The sequence below is a fragment of the Bombus affinis genome, chromosome 6 (assembly GCF_024516045.1).
Source record: "Bombus affinis isolate iyBomAffi1 chromosome 6, iyBomAffi1.2, whole genome shotgun sequence".
NCBI lineage: Eukaryota > Metazoa > Arthropoda > Insecta > Hymenoptera > Apidae > Bombus > Bombus affinis.
The window spans coordinates 2,213,406-2,228,725 of NC_066349.1; the positions used below are offsets into that span (position 1 = coordinate 2,213,406).

Here is a 15,320-nt window from a genome sequence, read left to right on the forward strand (position 1 = left end):
TTTCATACGATTGCTTGTTAACATTGCTATTATTACCATTATTTGAATAGCATATTTTCTGTTTAACTTAATGTACTATTTTATCGTTTTGAGGGCATACTTGATTATTTGAACATTGTTGTTTTACCGCGATCGTGATATTGGTTGCGATATAAGGGTAGCAAGCATCGCGAACGCGAGTGACACGCAACTTTTCCTTCGATACAAATACATATGTATTAAAGGAACGTTTATGAGAGAGAGAGACAAAGAGATTTAAAAAGAAAAGGAGACCCTTGAAACGATAATGGTTAACCGAGTAAGCGTAACGAGAAAGCTACTATTTTACAAGAGATGATAGGAAGGTGGAAAAAAAAAATGCGAAAAATATTAGTTAGTTCTGGACAGGCTTGGCATTTGGTAGCCTAAGTCTGATGCTGAACTTGACTCTCTCTTGCTCGCAGGTCCAATTCGTTCCGGCAGACTAGCGGTGGTAGGGCATTGCAGGGCTTGGAGGGGGGAGGCTATCGTGGGGCCACTCCAAGCAGCTCCCTTATGGGCAGCTCCAGCATCTCTGCCCACCCCCTCCTGCCCCTCGGCGATCCTGGTATGTACCATGACCGACACCAACCTCCACGAGAAACGCTTTCTTTTTCATACCCCCGCTCTTTGCCTCTATTTCGTTTTTTTGTTTTTTCTTTTTCTTTTAAAAGATCAGTTTCTCTCGATTGTCTTCTCTTTTTTCCTTTCGTTTTCATTTACTGTGTTATCGTTTATTCTTCGTTCGTCCCCTAGCATTATTTTATTTTTGACATAAGTTCTGTTGAAGTATCGTACATAAAGTATCGTAAAAGTAGAGAGTAGTAGAGTTAGCGTATTGCAAATAGAACGCTTTTAAAAATGATTATCTGGAGTTTATTATCTGAGGCTTGTTTACGTTGTTCCGTCAAGAGAATGTAAACGCGGAAAAAGGCTATAAGGGAAGGTATACTCGTAAGAATATCGAATGTATCGATTCGCCGGGAAGAAGGTCTTGGAGCAATCGAGCGAACGCCGATGAGTTCAAAGATCCTTCGGAATCGCAAAAGGCGAATCGAACGAGAAAACAAGAAAACATGAGATAACAGAAGGGTGGGTAGAGGGGAAATAGTGGGAATTATGGAGGGAGAAGGATCGCAAGGAAACAGGGTTCGCGAGCGGGGGTAGGTGTGCAATACCGGAAATGTAAAAGCTAAAGAAGGGAATAATTTCAGCCCTGGAAACCCCAGCTCTGTCTCTATCATGCGGCTCGATGACACTGGATTCTCCGACGACTGTGACGAGTGTCTCGATGGGAGGGACGATTCACCGTCGCGAAGACACAGCTACGTCGTTTCGGACACTTACCTCCATCGACGTCCATTCCCCGGCCACCCCCAGCCAGGTCCCAGTACCGCGGCAGATGCTTGCTGCCAGCCAGCAACGGATTTCATCAGCAGGTCGTATCAGCCCCTCTAACAGCAGTCCTCCTGAATTTCCCCCACCGCGACCTATGCCTAGACATCCCTGGCAGCGATCGGCCAGTTGCCGCGAGTTGTACGCTTCTAGCTTCGAGGATTCAGGGAAAGCGCGATCGAAGGACGACAAACCTTCCGATGATCCTATATTGGAACCTTTCCGTTTGCCCTCCCAGGGAGAGCTAGACAATCCCGTGACGCGCTACGATGAAAGTAATCGATCGTACAGCGCGGCTAGCTCGAAGTTACCCTCTCTCGATCACGACTCGGTACCCGAGCGTGTCTATAGTAGCTCCTACCCGGGAACTTCGTCGCTCTCCACTGAATCTGGCCACGAGGAATCTGGTCCTGCGGGAGATCTCTCTCACGACGATCTTTCGCACGATTCCTACGAACTTTTGGAACGCGAGCACGAATTTGAATATCCGGAATCGTATTCGAGTCCGCGGGACGACGACGACGAGAACGAGCCAATGTCCGATAGGAGCGACGAAGGAATCGAGCACGAGATGTTCCAAATGGATTCCGAGACCGATTCCTTCGTGAAACATCGATCGATCAAATCCACGGATAAACAACAATTCAAATCTGTGCTCGCGGACCTCAAGAACGCTAGAACAAAGTCTATCGATCGGTATTCAGCCGTGACCGCGAAATCAGACAGTGACTATATCACCGTTGAGTCTCGAATACAACGATCTAGCACTCAAATCGAACGAAAATTCGAGACACGACACGCTAATTCGATAGAGCAACAACAGCAACAACAACAATCTAAACATTCTCTTCCGCATCAGGACTCTGGGAGAAAAGATCCTGTCGTGTTGCAAGTGCAAAAACAAAAAATGTCTGTGTTGAACGAGTTGAAAAACTTGAAGCCAAAGTATAAGATCACTCACGTAGATTCGGAGATTTTACGGGATGAGGGTATTATGCGTCCAAAATCTCGGATAGATGATGATTTGAGTCCAGTAGATTCGACCAATAGAACGATCATAGATCAAAGAGCTAGGACAGTCAGAGCACGCAGTATCGCCAGTTTGGAAGACCATATATCACGCGTATACGTAGAAACGGGTAGTTTAGGTCGGGGTTACAAAGGTGCTGGTGCAGGTAGTGTTAGTAGCGGTGGTGGTGGTGGTGATAGTGGTGGTAGGGATCGAAAATCGAATCGTGAAAGCGAGGCGAAGCTCGAGAAAACGCTGGCAAAGTTGCAAGACAAAGAGAGGAGAAGCGTGGACCGAGAAGAGAGAAAACGCGTCGAAAGGGATTATTTCAGGGAGTATTCGAGTAAGAAGACAGAAAGAAGCGAGTTGAGAGAACGTCGATCGGTCGAGCGATTGGATTCGCGAGATCGAAAATCGGACATGCACGGTCGTCGTAGCGTCGATCGAATAGACGCAGGAGAATTACGAAGAAGCATCGAAGGATTGGACGTTCGAGAGAGAAGTTACGAACGGCTGGATTCGAAGGAGAAGTCCTTCCGTCACGGTGATCCTTACGCGTTACGCGGGAAGAGCGTCGAGCGATTAGATTGTCAGGAACTTCGAGGTAGCACGGAGTATCTAAACAGAAGTCCGAAAGAAAAGACGGGTCATCGATATTCCGAATCGAGGGAACGTCGAGAGAGAAGCGTGGAACGGTTAGATTCAAAGGAGAAGAGGAGAAGTCCGGGAAGTCGAAGTAATACGGTCGATTACAACCAGAGGCATACGTTGGAACGTTTCGATTCTGGAAATAAAAGCCCGCTCGAACGACTCAGCGCTGGCAGGGAACATCGTGGAAAAAGCGTCGAGAGATTGGACTCGCAGGAGAAGCCGACATTTGATTTCGATCCCGTTACGATCGAAAGATTGAAGTCTTTGGAGAAGTGCAACAACGTTTCGAAGGACAAAGGATACGATAGAAAAGCGGAGCGAAAGAGCTTCGAAAAGTTGGATTCGCGCGAACGAAGACATCCAGATCGACTAGATTCGCGCGAGCGAAAGCAATTGGATAGGTTTGACTCGAGAGCAGGAGGAGGGGGAGGGGGAGGGGGAGGAGGAGGAAGAAGTTTCGAGTGCATCGAACAGATCTACGATTGGAGGAGAAACAGCATAGAGAGGATCGAGTACAAAGAACCGAGGAAAGGTAAGGGACGAACAGAAAGGGGAAAGTCCGAGGAGAAACCGCGCGAAAGGGACGACTGGAGAAGCTTGGAGAAAGCGCGAAAGGACGAGGAGAAGCGCGAGCGAGAACGACAAGCGAGGCTCTCGATAGAGTCGAGGACGGACACGGTGATCGGTGTGCCGATGGAAATGGAAAATTTTAAATCGAAGACCATGTTTACGGAGTACGAACCGAAGATCGTGGGAGGTGTGGTGCTGGGTTTTGACGACACGATACCGGGTCATACACCGGTCGAACGTACCAAGAGCGATCCGAATCCGGCACGGCAGAGGTTAGGCTCGAACAGTAAACGGCACATACTGATGCATCAGAAATCCATCGACTTAACGCCAGCTGATTCGGGAGACGAAGATCCGTTCTCGGACAGTGCGGCTATGCAAAAGGCGAACATCGAAATACCTTACATGTTGCACAAACGACACGTCATGAATGGTACCGCATCTGACGAGAAGTCCGAGTCGGATAGCGGCAAAACCATTTCGAAAAAAGCCGGTGCCGTTCGAGATCTTCCCAAGTTGCCTTTGAAAATGATCACGGACATTTCTTGTTTCGATCTGTCTAAGCTGTCCTCGATAGACAAGCCTAGTAGCAAGCTCTCGCCTGACAAGCCAAAGAGCGCTTCGATCACGCCCATACGACCCAAATCGATACTCTCGAGCCCGTCCGATAAACCGAAAAGTATCTTGAGTCCTACGTCGAAGTTATCACCGACCGACGCGAAAAACGTAGTTTGCAGTTTCTCTCCAACGAATAGAAGTCCATCCAAGGCAGGTTCGAAGGCTCCGTCACCCGATAAACAGCCTTTCAGATCCGCATCGTTCGATAAAAACCGAACGGAAATCGTGATCGAGGATCGAACGGGTATTAAATCGTCCAGTCTCGACAAGAAAACATCGAAATTATCACCGATCGAACCGAATGTCACCATACTATCGTCGATCGAGAAACGCTCGCCCAAGATGTCTCCCACAGATCCAAATGTAACAATAGTTTCTGTGATACAAAAGAGGAGGACATCACCCTCGGAGTCATCAAAGAGCTTCGCAAGCGCGCAACGGTCGCTCGATTCGAAGGTGAAGCCTTTGAATTTTGCTGACGTGGTTGGAATGGAAATGAAGATGAAACTCGAGCGTAAGGCCAAGTCCGAAATGGAAAAAGACAGTCTGAAAACGCCAGATGATAGCTTGGAGAAGCAAGATAGCATAGAAAAAATACCATTGCCGGAAATTCCTAAACCGGTTGCGACCGGGATAGAAGACGAAAGATTCGACTCCGAAAAGGTAGAAAAAGTTTCACCCATAGACGACTCCTCTCGAAAAACGTTCGACGGCGAAATCGTTGACGTAGATGGCAAGCAAATTAAAGATGAGAAACACACTGAACAGTTGGAACCGCAGTCGCAGGAAAAGAAGTTGGAGCAAGTAATAGATGTGCAATTAGAACAGAAAGACAAGGAGAAGGTGAAGAGGGAAGAGAAGGAATCTTTACCTTCGGCTACTACCGTTGATGTAATCTCGGAGAAACCGAAAGTTCCGGAAAAACCAAAGACATTGGAGAAACCGAGCATACCAGAAAAAACGAAACGCATCTTGGAGAAGATAGAGTCAAAGTTTTCCGAAGCTAGAATCGCTAAACCGAAGATCATCGATACCGGATTCGACGATTTCGTGGAACCAGTCGCAGATCTGCCTTTGGACGAAGTGCCTGTGAAGCCCGCGTTAGAACTGGACAGCCTTAAAGTTCCTGAATTCGTTCCTTTCATGTCGAGGCCACATGGCGAACCTTTGCGTTCGAAATCGTTATCGCTGGCCGAGGAGAAAGCACCGATCGATACTTTGCTCTCGCCGGAAGTCGAGAACAAACACTTTGTTCCGGACGTGTCGCCGAAAAGGGCGAAGAGAGCGAAACCAGAACCAAAGAAGGATTTCAAGAAACAATCCAAGTCGCTCGAGGGAGACAAGCCTCCTTTGAAGAAAGCGACCTCGAAGGAGTCCCGCGTAACCACGCCCAGCTCGAAGATCGACAAGTCCAAATTGAAGTTGGGAGAGATGCCTCAAGAAATTATCATAATCGACTCGACCGACGTGGCACCGGAGGTGAGTATCGTTCAGAAAGGTAGATCCAAGTCTATCACTCGGTTGCCCGAGAAGGCATATTCCGCGTCAAAGGAGGAGAAGGAGGAGAGCAAAGGTGGTACTCGAGCGAAATCCGCCTCGGTCGACGACGATCTGATCAAAGTTACCGCGGCATCTGGCGTGAAATCCGAAAAAACGAGACCAAAGTCGTTAGGTATTTCAAAGAGTCTGAGTAGCAGCGCCGAAAGAAAGGATTCCGCGGAGAAGATATCGCCAAAGAGAACGATCGTTGAACGATCGAAAAGTGGCACCAGGTCCGAAACTAAATCGACGGAATTGAAATCGCCTACATCGATGAAAGAAATAGTGGTGTCGAAGTTGCAGCAGGAATCTAGGGCGTTGCGTGCGAAGATCGATTTGAAAGCGGAAACCGATATCGAGGAGCCGAGGGCCGATACCGATTTTGACGCACGAGAACGCGAGACTATGGACGCGTCCAGACCTGTAGAAGATCGCGCCGCGGAGAAAAAGAGCTCGTATCCACAGGATTTGACGCAGTCGCCGGTAATATTGCGAAAGCTGGGACAAACGCCTGTTCTATTTGCCCGTGCGCGTCTCGGTCTATCGGAGGGAAGCGGAATCGGTGCATTGCAAAGACAGGGCGCGACGCAGTCTCCGACCTCTCAAAGGCGAGCCAAGTCGTTGGACGCTCCGGTGATAGCGGTGCACAAACTTCCACCGGCGACCGCGTTTTCCAGCAAGGACGACACCGTTGACGTGTCAGAGAATCCGGACGAGGAAAAGGCCGACGAGGACGTGCCGACAGAGGCGGTTGTTCCATATGGCAGCGGTGCCGTCTTCACCACTGGTCCGCCAATGAAACCACAATCCATTCAGATCGAGGCATCGCCCAACCACAGGTCCGACAGTACCGATCACACCACCATACCAGAGATCTTTACCGATTCCCTGTCTGTTACTGAAACTTCTGCGCAATATCTTGAATCGCCGTTGACGGAAAGCAACGAGATCATACCAAGCGCGGATTTGATTCCGTACGAGAGAGAAGTGCTGCGATTAGACGCGAACGGTAAAGATCAAAAGACGATGTTGGAATCGGTCAAGGTGGATGAGAAAACGAAATTCATCGATCAGAGTTCCGTGGAGTCCGGCACCGAACAGGAAGTGGTCGCGTTCGATAAAGCTGTTAGAGCGGAAAAAATCGATCTACTCAGCGTCTCAAAAACCATCGAGGGTTCTATTCCGCGACCATCTGACCAAATAGCGACCGAGGCTGTGCCGCTGACGAAGGAGAAACTGTACGAACGTTCGATGGTCGTCGACGAATCGACTGAGAAAATTGCCGAGGCCGAGATTTCCACGACAGTGTCTATCGAAACCGAGGACAAAGAAAGGCGGCAGGAAATCAAGCTCGCCAAGGATTCGAAGAAAGCGACGGAGAGGGACGATCTTCCCGACGTAACGGTGACTACCGTAACCGTTACGCGAGAAGACGCTGGACCGACCGCCTTTCTCAGATCGACGACAACGATCGACTTCGACGACGGACAAGACATGGTAAAGTCGCCGATTCAGATCTCTATCGAGGAGTGTTCCGACGATGACACCGGTGTTGATGCCGAGGAAGATGATGCGGACGAGGACGAGGGGGAGATAGTCCATAGCGAAGACGAGCGGGAAGCGCAAGAACAGGAAGGCGATGAGAATCGGCCGTTGGATTCCGCGGATACGAGCGAAGATACGCTCGACGCTTTAGATACCCAGGTTCACATGAGAGGTATCGACAGCGAATTGAGCTCACCGGATTACGGAGTCGACAAAATGGACGAGAAGACCCTAGTGGAAGTAGAATTGACGCCTGAATATTTAGAAATGAGAAGAGAGGATGAGGACGGAGAACTAGCCGAGGAACTGCCAAAAGACGAGGAGTCCGTCGAAGAAATGATGAAAGAGTCACCCGAGGATGTTCCTAGCGCGAATCGTTTGACGATCGACAAGAAGCTTAGGTTGAGTAGCGAACGTTCGAGAAGCGAGGAAACCAGTACGTGGACACCGGATCGCGAAGACCCGGAATCCAGCTCCTGCTCTATAGCTCGACCGCTGGGTATTGGGCAGATTCAGCCGATAGTGGATCGTCGGGAAATCATCGCAATGATGAAAGACACGCGTGGGCCTGGTTCCTTGGAGGAGGAGAACAGCAGCGGCTCCCAATCGGGACTTAGACACGATTTGAATGCGACTTGGAAGTCCTTTCCCCTGGAAAGCTCTGGAAGTTCGAGCAACGACGAAGGTTGGCCGGGTCAAGACGAGAACAATGCCGTTCAGTCTCAGTCCGAAGATAGCAACGGACAGAATGAGGACAGTTTTCAAGAGGATCTTGTCGATCTTCGTGGCAATTTCATTTATCCGATAGGTCCGGATATTCTAACCAGTTGTGGCACGTTTGCGCTCACACGTACGTTATCTAGGATTTCCGAGAGATCCACTACATCGGAACAGGATAAAAGCGATTTGGAGGACTCGTTCAAGCCTAGTTCAAGGTCACCCAGTTTGGACGACGAGTCACTAATATCGAGCGACCATCAACTTTCTCTATCCTCTGATCCACCATCCGGTACGCCGCTTCCCTCGATTTCCGATGATCGGCGCACATCGTCCGAATTGCCTGATATTCCTATAGACATGGTAAGCGAGCAAGAGGAGGAGGCGAAATCGCCGAAATCGGCTGGGAAGCCGAAGCTGCAGGAACAAAGCTCGGAGGATTGGCCATCTCCGCCTAGTTCGCCCGTGTTCGATCCTCCTGTAGTCAGCCACGTCGAAACCTTTTATATGGAGATCAAGCCTGAGGAGGCGGTCAAAGTAACGGTAACCGACAGCACCGAAACACCCGGTCAGGTGGAACATGACAGCGATTCTAGCGATGAGAATCGAACACTGCACGACGATTTGCATTCCACGTTCTTCGAGGACGGCCACAGCTCGACCTCTGCAACCACCGTTGACGGTACTGTAAAGATAGCCGTTAAACCAAAGTCGAACTCTCACGTGACTGGTTCTTCGCACAGCGAAGACACCTCGATGGGTTTGTCGATGTCGGAATGGTCGAGTTCGAACAATACCGTGCGCCAATTTTGCCAATATTCTGGTACCAAATCTGACGACAACTCTCTGGCGGAACTCGGAGCCTCGATCTCGGACTGGTCGGGTAGCACGACCGTCATTCCTCAGCAGCACTACTCCTCATTGACGCCGGTCGAGAAAAGTCAAAGCGACACAACTACATCCGATAAAAGCGTGACTAGTATGAGACCGAATTCCAAGTGCAGAACGGCCGATGGTCCTCCGCTCATTGGTCCATCCTCGCCACCGTTGCCGCCACCGCCGACTACGCCTCCATTAACACCGCCTCATTCCGTATCCGTATCTGTTTCCGTTTCCGTATCTGGAAACATGGATCGCCGTTCGCCGTTCGACGAGCATCTGGCGATGGGCCTTCCGTTGGACGGCGAACGATCATCATCGATCGGTCGAACGATCAGGAACGAGCAGTCGAACGAAGGGAAAAGATTCATCGATGATCAATTCGACGAGCATCGACTGTTGTCGCGTCACTGCGACGACGAACGGCAAGGTTCCGTACGATCGACGTATATCTCACCACCTCGAATAACTCTTCAGAACGAGTTCGACGAGACTATCGACGACGAGTTTCGACTAATGTCGGACGATGGTGATGCGCCGCTTCCGATCCTCGAAGAAGAGGAAGAGCTCGACGATCAGGAGGTTGCGTCAGGAAGGCAACAGATAAGAGACGATCGTTTCTATGACAACGTTCCCGCTATGAAATATTCAGGCGGCGATCAAATCCGAATGGAAGTTGGTCGAGGGGACAACGCCGAGGATATGCACGAAAAATACGCAGATTTGGCGCTCGGTTCCAGACCGGCGGACGACGATTGGTCGTTCGAAGAGGAAAGAGAGGAGACGGTCATCCAGAAGGAGAAGGTCCGCAGCAGGTCAACTCCCAAATTCGAACGAGGTTTCTCCGAACCCATGGAAACTGGCAGGTATCATGAAACTAGATCGACCGAGCGACCCGTACTCGTTCCCATCAGAGCGAAGTCGACTCCGTATTATTCGACAACGAGTCTGAGTGGCGAGTCGACCACCTCTAGTCCTCCGATGCAGATCAGGACGCAGATTCGGACGAAAACCATGCCTTACTCGTCCAGCAAAAGTCCCCAGAGCGAGGGTGATACGTCTTCGAGCATGGATAGTCCCGTTCACACGCCTGTTCACGGCCAAATAGCTGTTCGTCGAAGACGACGGGAAAACTTAAAGAGGCGTCATCGAGTGGTGGTGGATTTCGAGGTGAAGGATGGTCAGATTATTTCGAGTACCGACTCAAGCTTCGACGTGGCCACTATTCCGCCACCCTTATTGGCCGAACGTTCGAGGTCCGACGTTGACGATGACGAGGATGACGATGACGACAATGACGACGATAACGATGGTGACGATGACGACGAGTACTCGGAGGCCAAGGAGATGCAGGAGAATCGACGACAACAACGTTGACGCGACTAGCGCTTCGAATCTTTTAACTCCTTTGTTGCAACGTCTTTTGACATTTTTAACGAGAATTGGATGATTTGTCCAGGATGAAAACACGACAAAAGGCAACAAGGAGTAAACAAGATCGATGTCGATCCAATCGACATCGACTAGAGTGGAGATCAAAAGATATCGTGAAAAACAATCTAGTTTAATCTATCGCGCATAAGGATAATTAGTACGTTTGTTACACGTTTTAGAAATTCAATTTAATTTGATACGATATCGTCGTTATCGCGTGGGAGCTTTTTGACCCGTAAACAAACCTTTAACTCCATCGTACTTAACTTATTCTATCGTATATTTATACGTATACGGAACGAGCCGACGCGAAAATACGATTGGAACGAAGCTACACCTACTAACGATAATTAGTCTAGAAAATACGATATATGATAAGAAACAGTAGCGATCAAAGGTGATACGTATGAGATACGTTTCGAGATTAATTAGGGTCGTTGCTACGCGGTTACCGCGAACGTATGTACTACGAAGATATGACGGATCTCCGACGGCAGAGAAAGGATTCTCGAGAGAAATGAGAGTTAAAACGCAATCGTAAAAAAGCGGAAAAATAGACAACGATGCTATTCCAATTTACGAAAACGACAATCATTGTTGAAGGTGAGATAGCATCGTTAAGAAAATGGTAGAAGGGTGAAATGGAAAAGGGAAAGGCGGAGGAATTGTCTCTTTTAGTTCGAGAATTGAATCCTCGATAAGCGGTCGTATTATTTGATCGTAGTTTAATTTATGTCTCGTTTAACGACGAAGGACAAGTTGCTCAACATAGGTACTTATACAAAATGTTTATCGCGTACTTTCGTTGATACACACGTACGTGCGTGTATTGTATGGAATTGCGATTCACGGTGCGAGTGGCTAAATCGGAACGCGTGAAATATCGCGATAGGTTTAACGAACCGTCGAAACGTTTGTCGTCGAAAGATCGAATGATCTGCAATCTTTCTTCCCTCAGTTTTGTCTCACGGTGCTACAACTCTCTACGGCTTGGTGTATGATCGACGACCGATCCACCAGTTATATTGCTAGACTCCGGGATCGTGAATAAATTTACGCGGGACGCGTCTTCCGTTTAATTTTCTCGATAACGACGATCACGGTTCAGCACGTGATTTTTCAAGGTATCGATAATGGTAAATGGTAATGGTAACGGCCAAGGTCATCCGATGGTTACGGCATGTTAGGTCGTTGAATTTCCCTTGATGTCAATTATAAAGCTGCGCCGATGAAAGTATGACGTTGGATTTAAAAATATGGATGACCTTGATATCCGAAGAATCGCGTGGCCTCGGCGTTGTTTACCGTCGTGGGGTTTTATGGAAGATGTTTTTTCTGCATCTTTAAAGGGAGAACGATCGACCGCGTCGCGTCACGTCGAATTGCTTGGAACATGTCGTACGTGAAGGATCAAACCGAACTATTCAACTCGGAGAGACAAAGAAATTTGAATTGGTTGAAAGAAAAAATTCCATTGGCTTCAATTTACGTTCTTCCGACTAATACCAAGCTTTCTATCGTATGCTCTATTCAGACGCTAATTTTTGCACGATCAAGAGTAACGGAAAAATGTATCGATATGAATTTGTATGGAATTTCGTAAGACAACGATCTGCAAAATAATGCAGCGTGATGTTCTCAATGGTTTTTGAGTCTGTTGGTAATAAGATAACACGGTTAGGAAGCTCGATACTGTTCATACGAGGGACGCATAGTTGGTTAGGTCGAGGCTAAATTTGTAAAACGATCGATATTAATATAATGGACTACGAGAAAAAGCCGGGAGTAAATAACTATCCCGTTGCAGGTCGGGTTAACGCGGTACTAACGCGTAATTTTACGTCGAGCGTAAGGGCGTCAATGTAAAAATATCTTAGCACGTCGCGTCCCATGTTTGTTATGGAAATATCGTACCGAAGGTTCTATACTCGAGAAACAACATCCAAACCGAATTTTTTCGTTTCTTTCGTTCGATGCGTTCAGTGCGTTTGCTTTCTTTCAATATCGAAGGTGTTTCTAAAGGAAACACCTTGTTTTGGTTTCTAAAGGAGTTTAGAGACGTTTAAAAGCAATAATTTAACCTATTCGTAAGAGGTTGATCGTTAGAAAGCGAACGTTAGATAGGGATTTATCGCACTGAAAATACGGATCGGAGAGTTTTTCTTCCTTGTTGTGCATAGACGTACATAGACGTGTGTCGTTTCAACGATACGATTCCGTTAACCCTCTGACTGCCACGCGTAACTTTCCAATCTTTACATATAGTCTGATTCGTCCCTCCGATTTTCTACGCTTAACGTTTTTGTTTTTCGTTACCGTAGATAGTTATAGATCGCACAGGTATATTTGAGAATCGTTTAATTATTCATATCGAAACGGCAATGTTCGAAGCAAAAAAAGCACTTCATATCTTTTCTGTTTCGCGCACAACGACTCGATTGATCCGATCGACGATAGATGATCGACAAGACAAGAGGAGACATCCGTTTAACAGAGTGTGCAGATATTAGAGAAAGGGCGTGGCGGTCGGAGCGGAGAAGCTGAGCTTAGATAGCCTTGTCTCAGACCGGCTTGAACGGTCTGAACCGTTCTGTGATTTGTCGCGAATTAAAAACGCGAAAGAAGGGAGAATGTATATATAGTCGATGGTGCGTCTCGAAATCAATTCACGCCTTGTTTCTTCCAGACGGGTAGGGGTAGCTCGTTTGACACGAGACAGGAAACCAACGCGATCTCTAAAATAGTCTATCTTAAGCATGGACGATCGTTGATAATCACGTTGTCGTTGAATAATCGTTAATCACCACCGTGACCATTAATCGCCACTCCATTAGTCATTGTTACGGTATTATCGCTACACTTAATTGATTAAAAGGTTACTAGTTACTACATCGTAGAACGCAGTGAAGAAATATACAAAGAAACTAAGTACGTAACTACGTATCAAAAGCTATAATAAAAGATACGAGATTAGAAAGTGAATGCCGAGTGCTGATCACGATGTCGAGGCTTAAGTTGCTTTCTACGAACGCGATGACGAGTCAACGAGAAACGTTCAATCGTGATAGATCGATGGCGAACTGGAAACGCATTTTTGAACGATGTTCGCTCGCGTACGTCCTTTCGTCGAGAATCTACGTTTTCGCTTGCGATTCCTCGAAGCTATACACAATATACGATTCGCGATAGCAATTCTTTTCGAACGCAACACCGCGTTTGTCGGCGGAACGATACTCGAGCGACCGGCAACGTTCCCTTCGCATTCCTCAAGCGTCTGCACGTAAGGATAGCGATTCGGCTGACAATCAGGGAAACGTTGCACGTGAACGAGTCGCGAGGAGTTCGCGATACCGTATTGATTCTCAATTTGTTCCTTTGCATGCAAAACTATCGGCATATCTTCGTAATCGTCGCTCTTGAACGATCGACGCGGAATCCGTCGCGGATCCCACCGCGGTTATAATAGGGCCGTGGTTATAATACTTCGGCTGCGCTATAATACTCACGAACGTTATCGTCCAGTAGGACAGAGATCACAGTAAAACAGTAAGTCAATCTCGATGGGAGCATGGAAATATTAAGACGATTAACTTATGCGTGCATAATGATGGGCACTAAATTCGCTTGTTGCTTGATACGATCAAGCGATCGTACCAGCCCGATTAGTTTTGTCTACAATGTTTCAAGCATAATATCGACTGATCATTTTTCGTGCCCATCGTTAGTTATCTTTACGCGAACGCGTCGACGCTTTGACGGATATCCACCGTCCCTGGAATCGTCGCTTTCTTCTCGAGTTCCTCGATCATTCTGGATCGCGCTTTCTTTTCTTTCTTTCTTTCTTTCTTTCTTTCTTTCTTTCTTTCTGTCTGTCTATCTGTCTTCTTTTTCTTTTATACATTCTCGAGGAAAGTTGAAAGGTACGGTCCTGCCGATCGATTCCTCCAAGCGAAATCCCATCCTAGACAGAAGAAGAGTATCGTCGTATCCTCGATCTATCCGTACGAGTTCCTGTATCGGTTTAATCTTGACTTGTCCTCGTCTTGCATCTGTGCATCGTCAATCCTGTCCTGCCATCGATATTACTACACACGCACGCGTCTCTTCGAGCACTATTCTCTTTCTGTATTTCTACGTTTTTCAGTTTGTCTATGTCATCGTATCATTACCATTGTCATTATCGGCCTCGTCATACCACCTTTCATTCTTTCCATTTTACCAATGTTGTCACTCGACCATCTCTTCGTCCATCGTTCTCATCGCAGATATCATTTCTCAATTTCGTTTCCTTGGTTCTCCTTTATCTTCTACTTCTTCTTTTGAACTCATTCTCCCTCATGGTTATAGTTATTTGGTACGCGTGCGTGTTACTTGATTACACAGCGCGTATGTGCCGCCTCGAGATCGTTGCGCTCGAAGTTTTCGAATCCGTGTGCAGACTGACAGTTAATGGAAACGGGATTGGAAACGGTGGATTTTTGGCTGTTTAAAAACCGATCCTTGAAAATTCGTTCGTCGAAGAAAATATGAGACGACGAGCTACTCGATACCGAGTGCCATTTACCTGCTAAATTTATCGCCAGTTTCCGCAACGAGCTTTTGCTTTCGCGCTTCAATGAAAAGAAGAATCCGTTGCCAATGCGTTCCCAGCACGCGGCCCCACTGCTCGTATTTACGCCTTTTTTCCCTTTTACAAGCGAGTCTCGATCAATGAGAAAGATTTTTGCCAAGCAACCCACGAAAACCTCGAGCCCGACGAGATGTTCAAAGTTGATCGGTTTATATCAATATTAACAAACGACTGAACACTATTCGTTACGATAAATGATATACATGTTATGTGTAAGTATATACGCGTATGTCAATAATACGTGTATATGTTTATATACAATATATATATTATATATATAATATAATATATATACATATATATATGAATTTATAT

At 47.2% G+C, this 15,320-nt stretch overlaps 1 protein-coding gene across 16 annotated transcripts in view; it reads left to right on the forward strand.

Moving 5' to 3' along the window:
* The window catches only part of LOC126917113 (FERM, ARHGEF and pleckstrin domain-containing protein 1-like), a 28,837-nt gene that overhangs the window by 4,457 nt on the left and 9,060 nt on the right, over window positions 1-15,320 (forward strand). For 8 of the 16 annotated variants that reach the window (XR_007710864.1, XM_050723604.1, XM_050723613.1 and 5 more), the window contains exons 10-11: window positions 444-586; window positions 1,233-1,457. Coding sequence is in view for 14 of the 16 variants with exons in the window: in XM_050723604.1 (XP_050579561.1) it covers window positions 444-586; window positions 1,233-1,457 (368 nt within the window). In the remaining 2 variants the exon portion in view is untranslated. Of the gene's footprint in view, window positions 1-443; window positions 587-1,232; window positions 3,453-3,515; window positions 15,292-15,320 lie in introns of those variants that run through there. The other 8 variants (XR_007710865.1, XM_050723608.1, XM_050723610.1 and 5 more) reach the window with 2 other exon arrangements.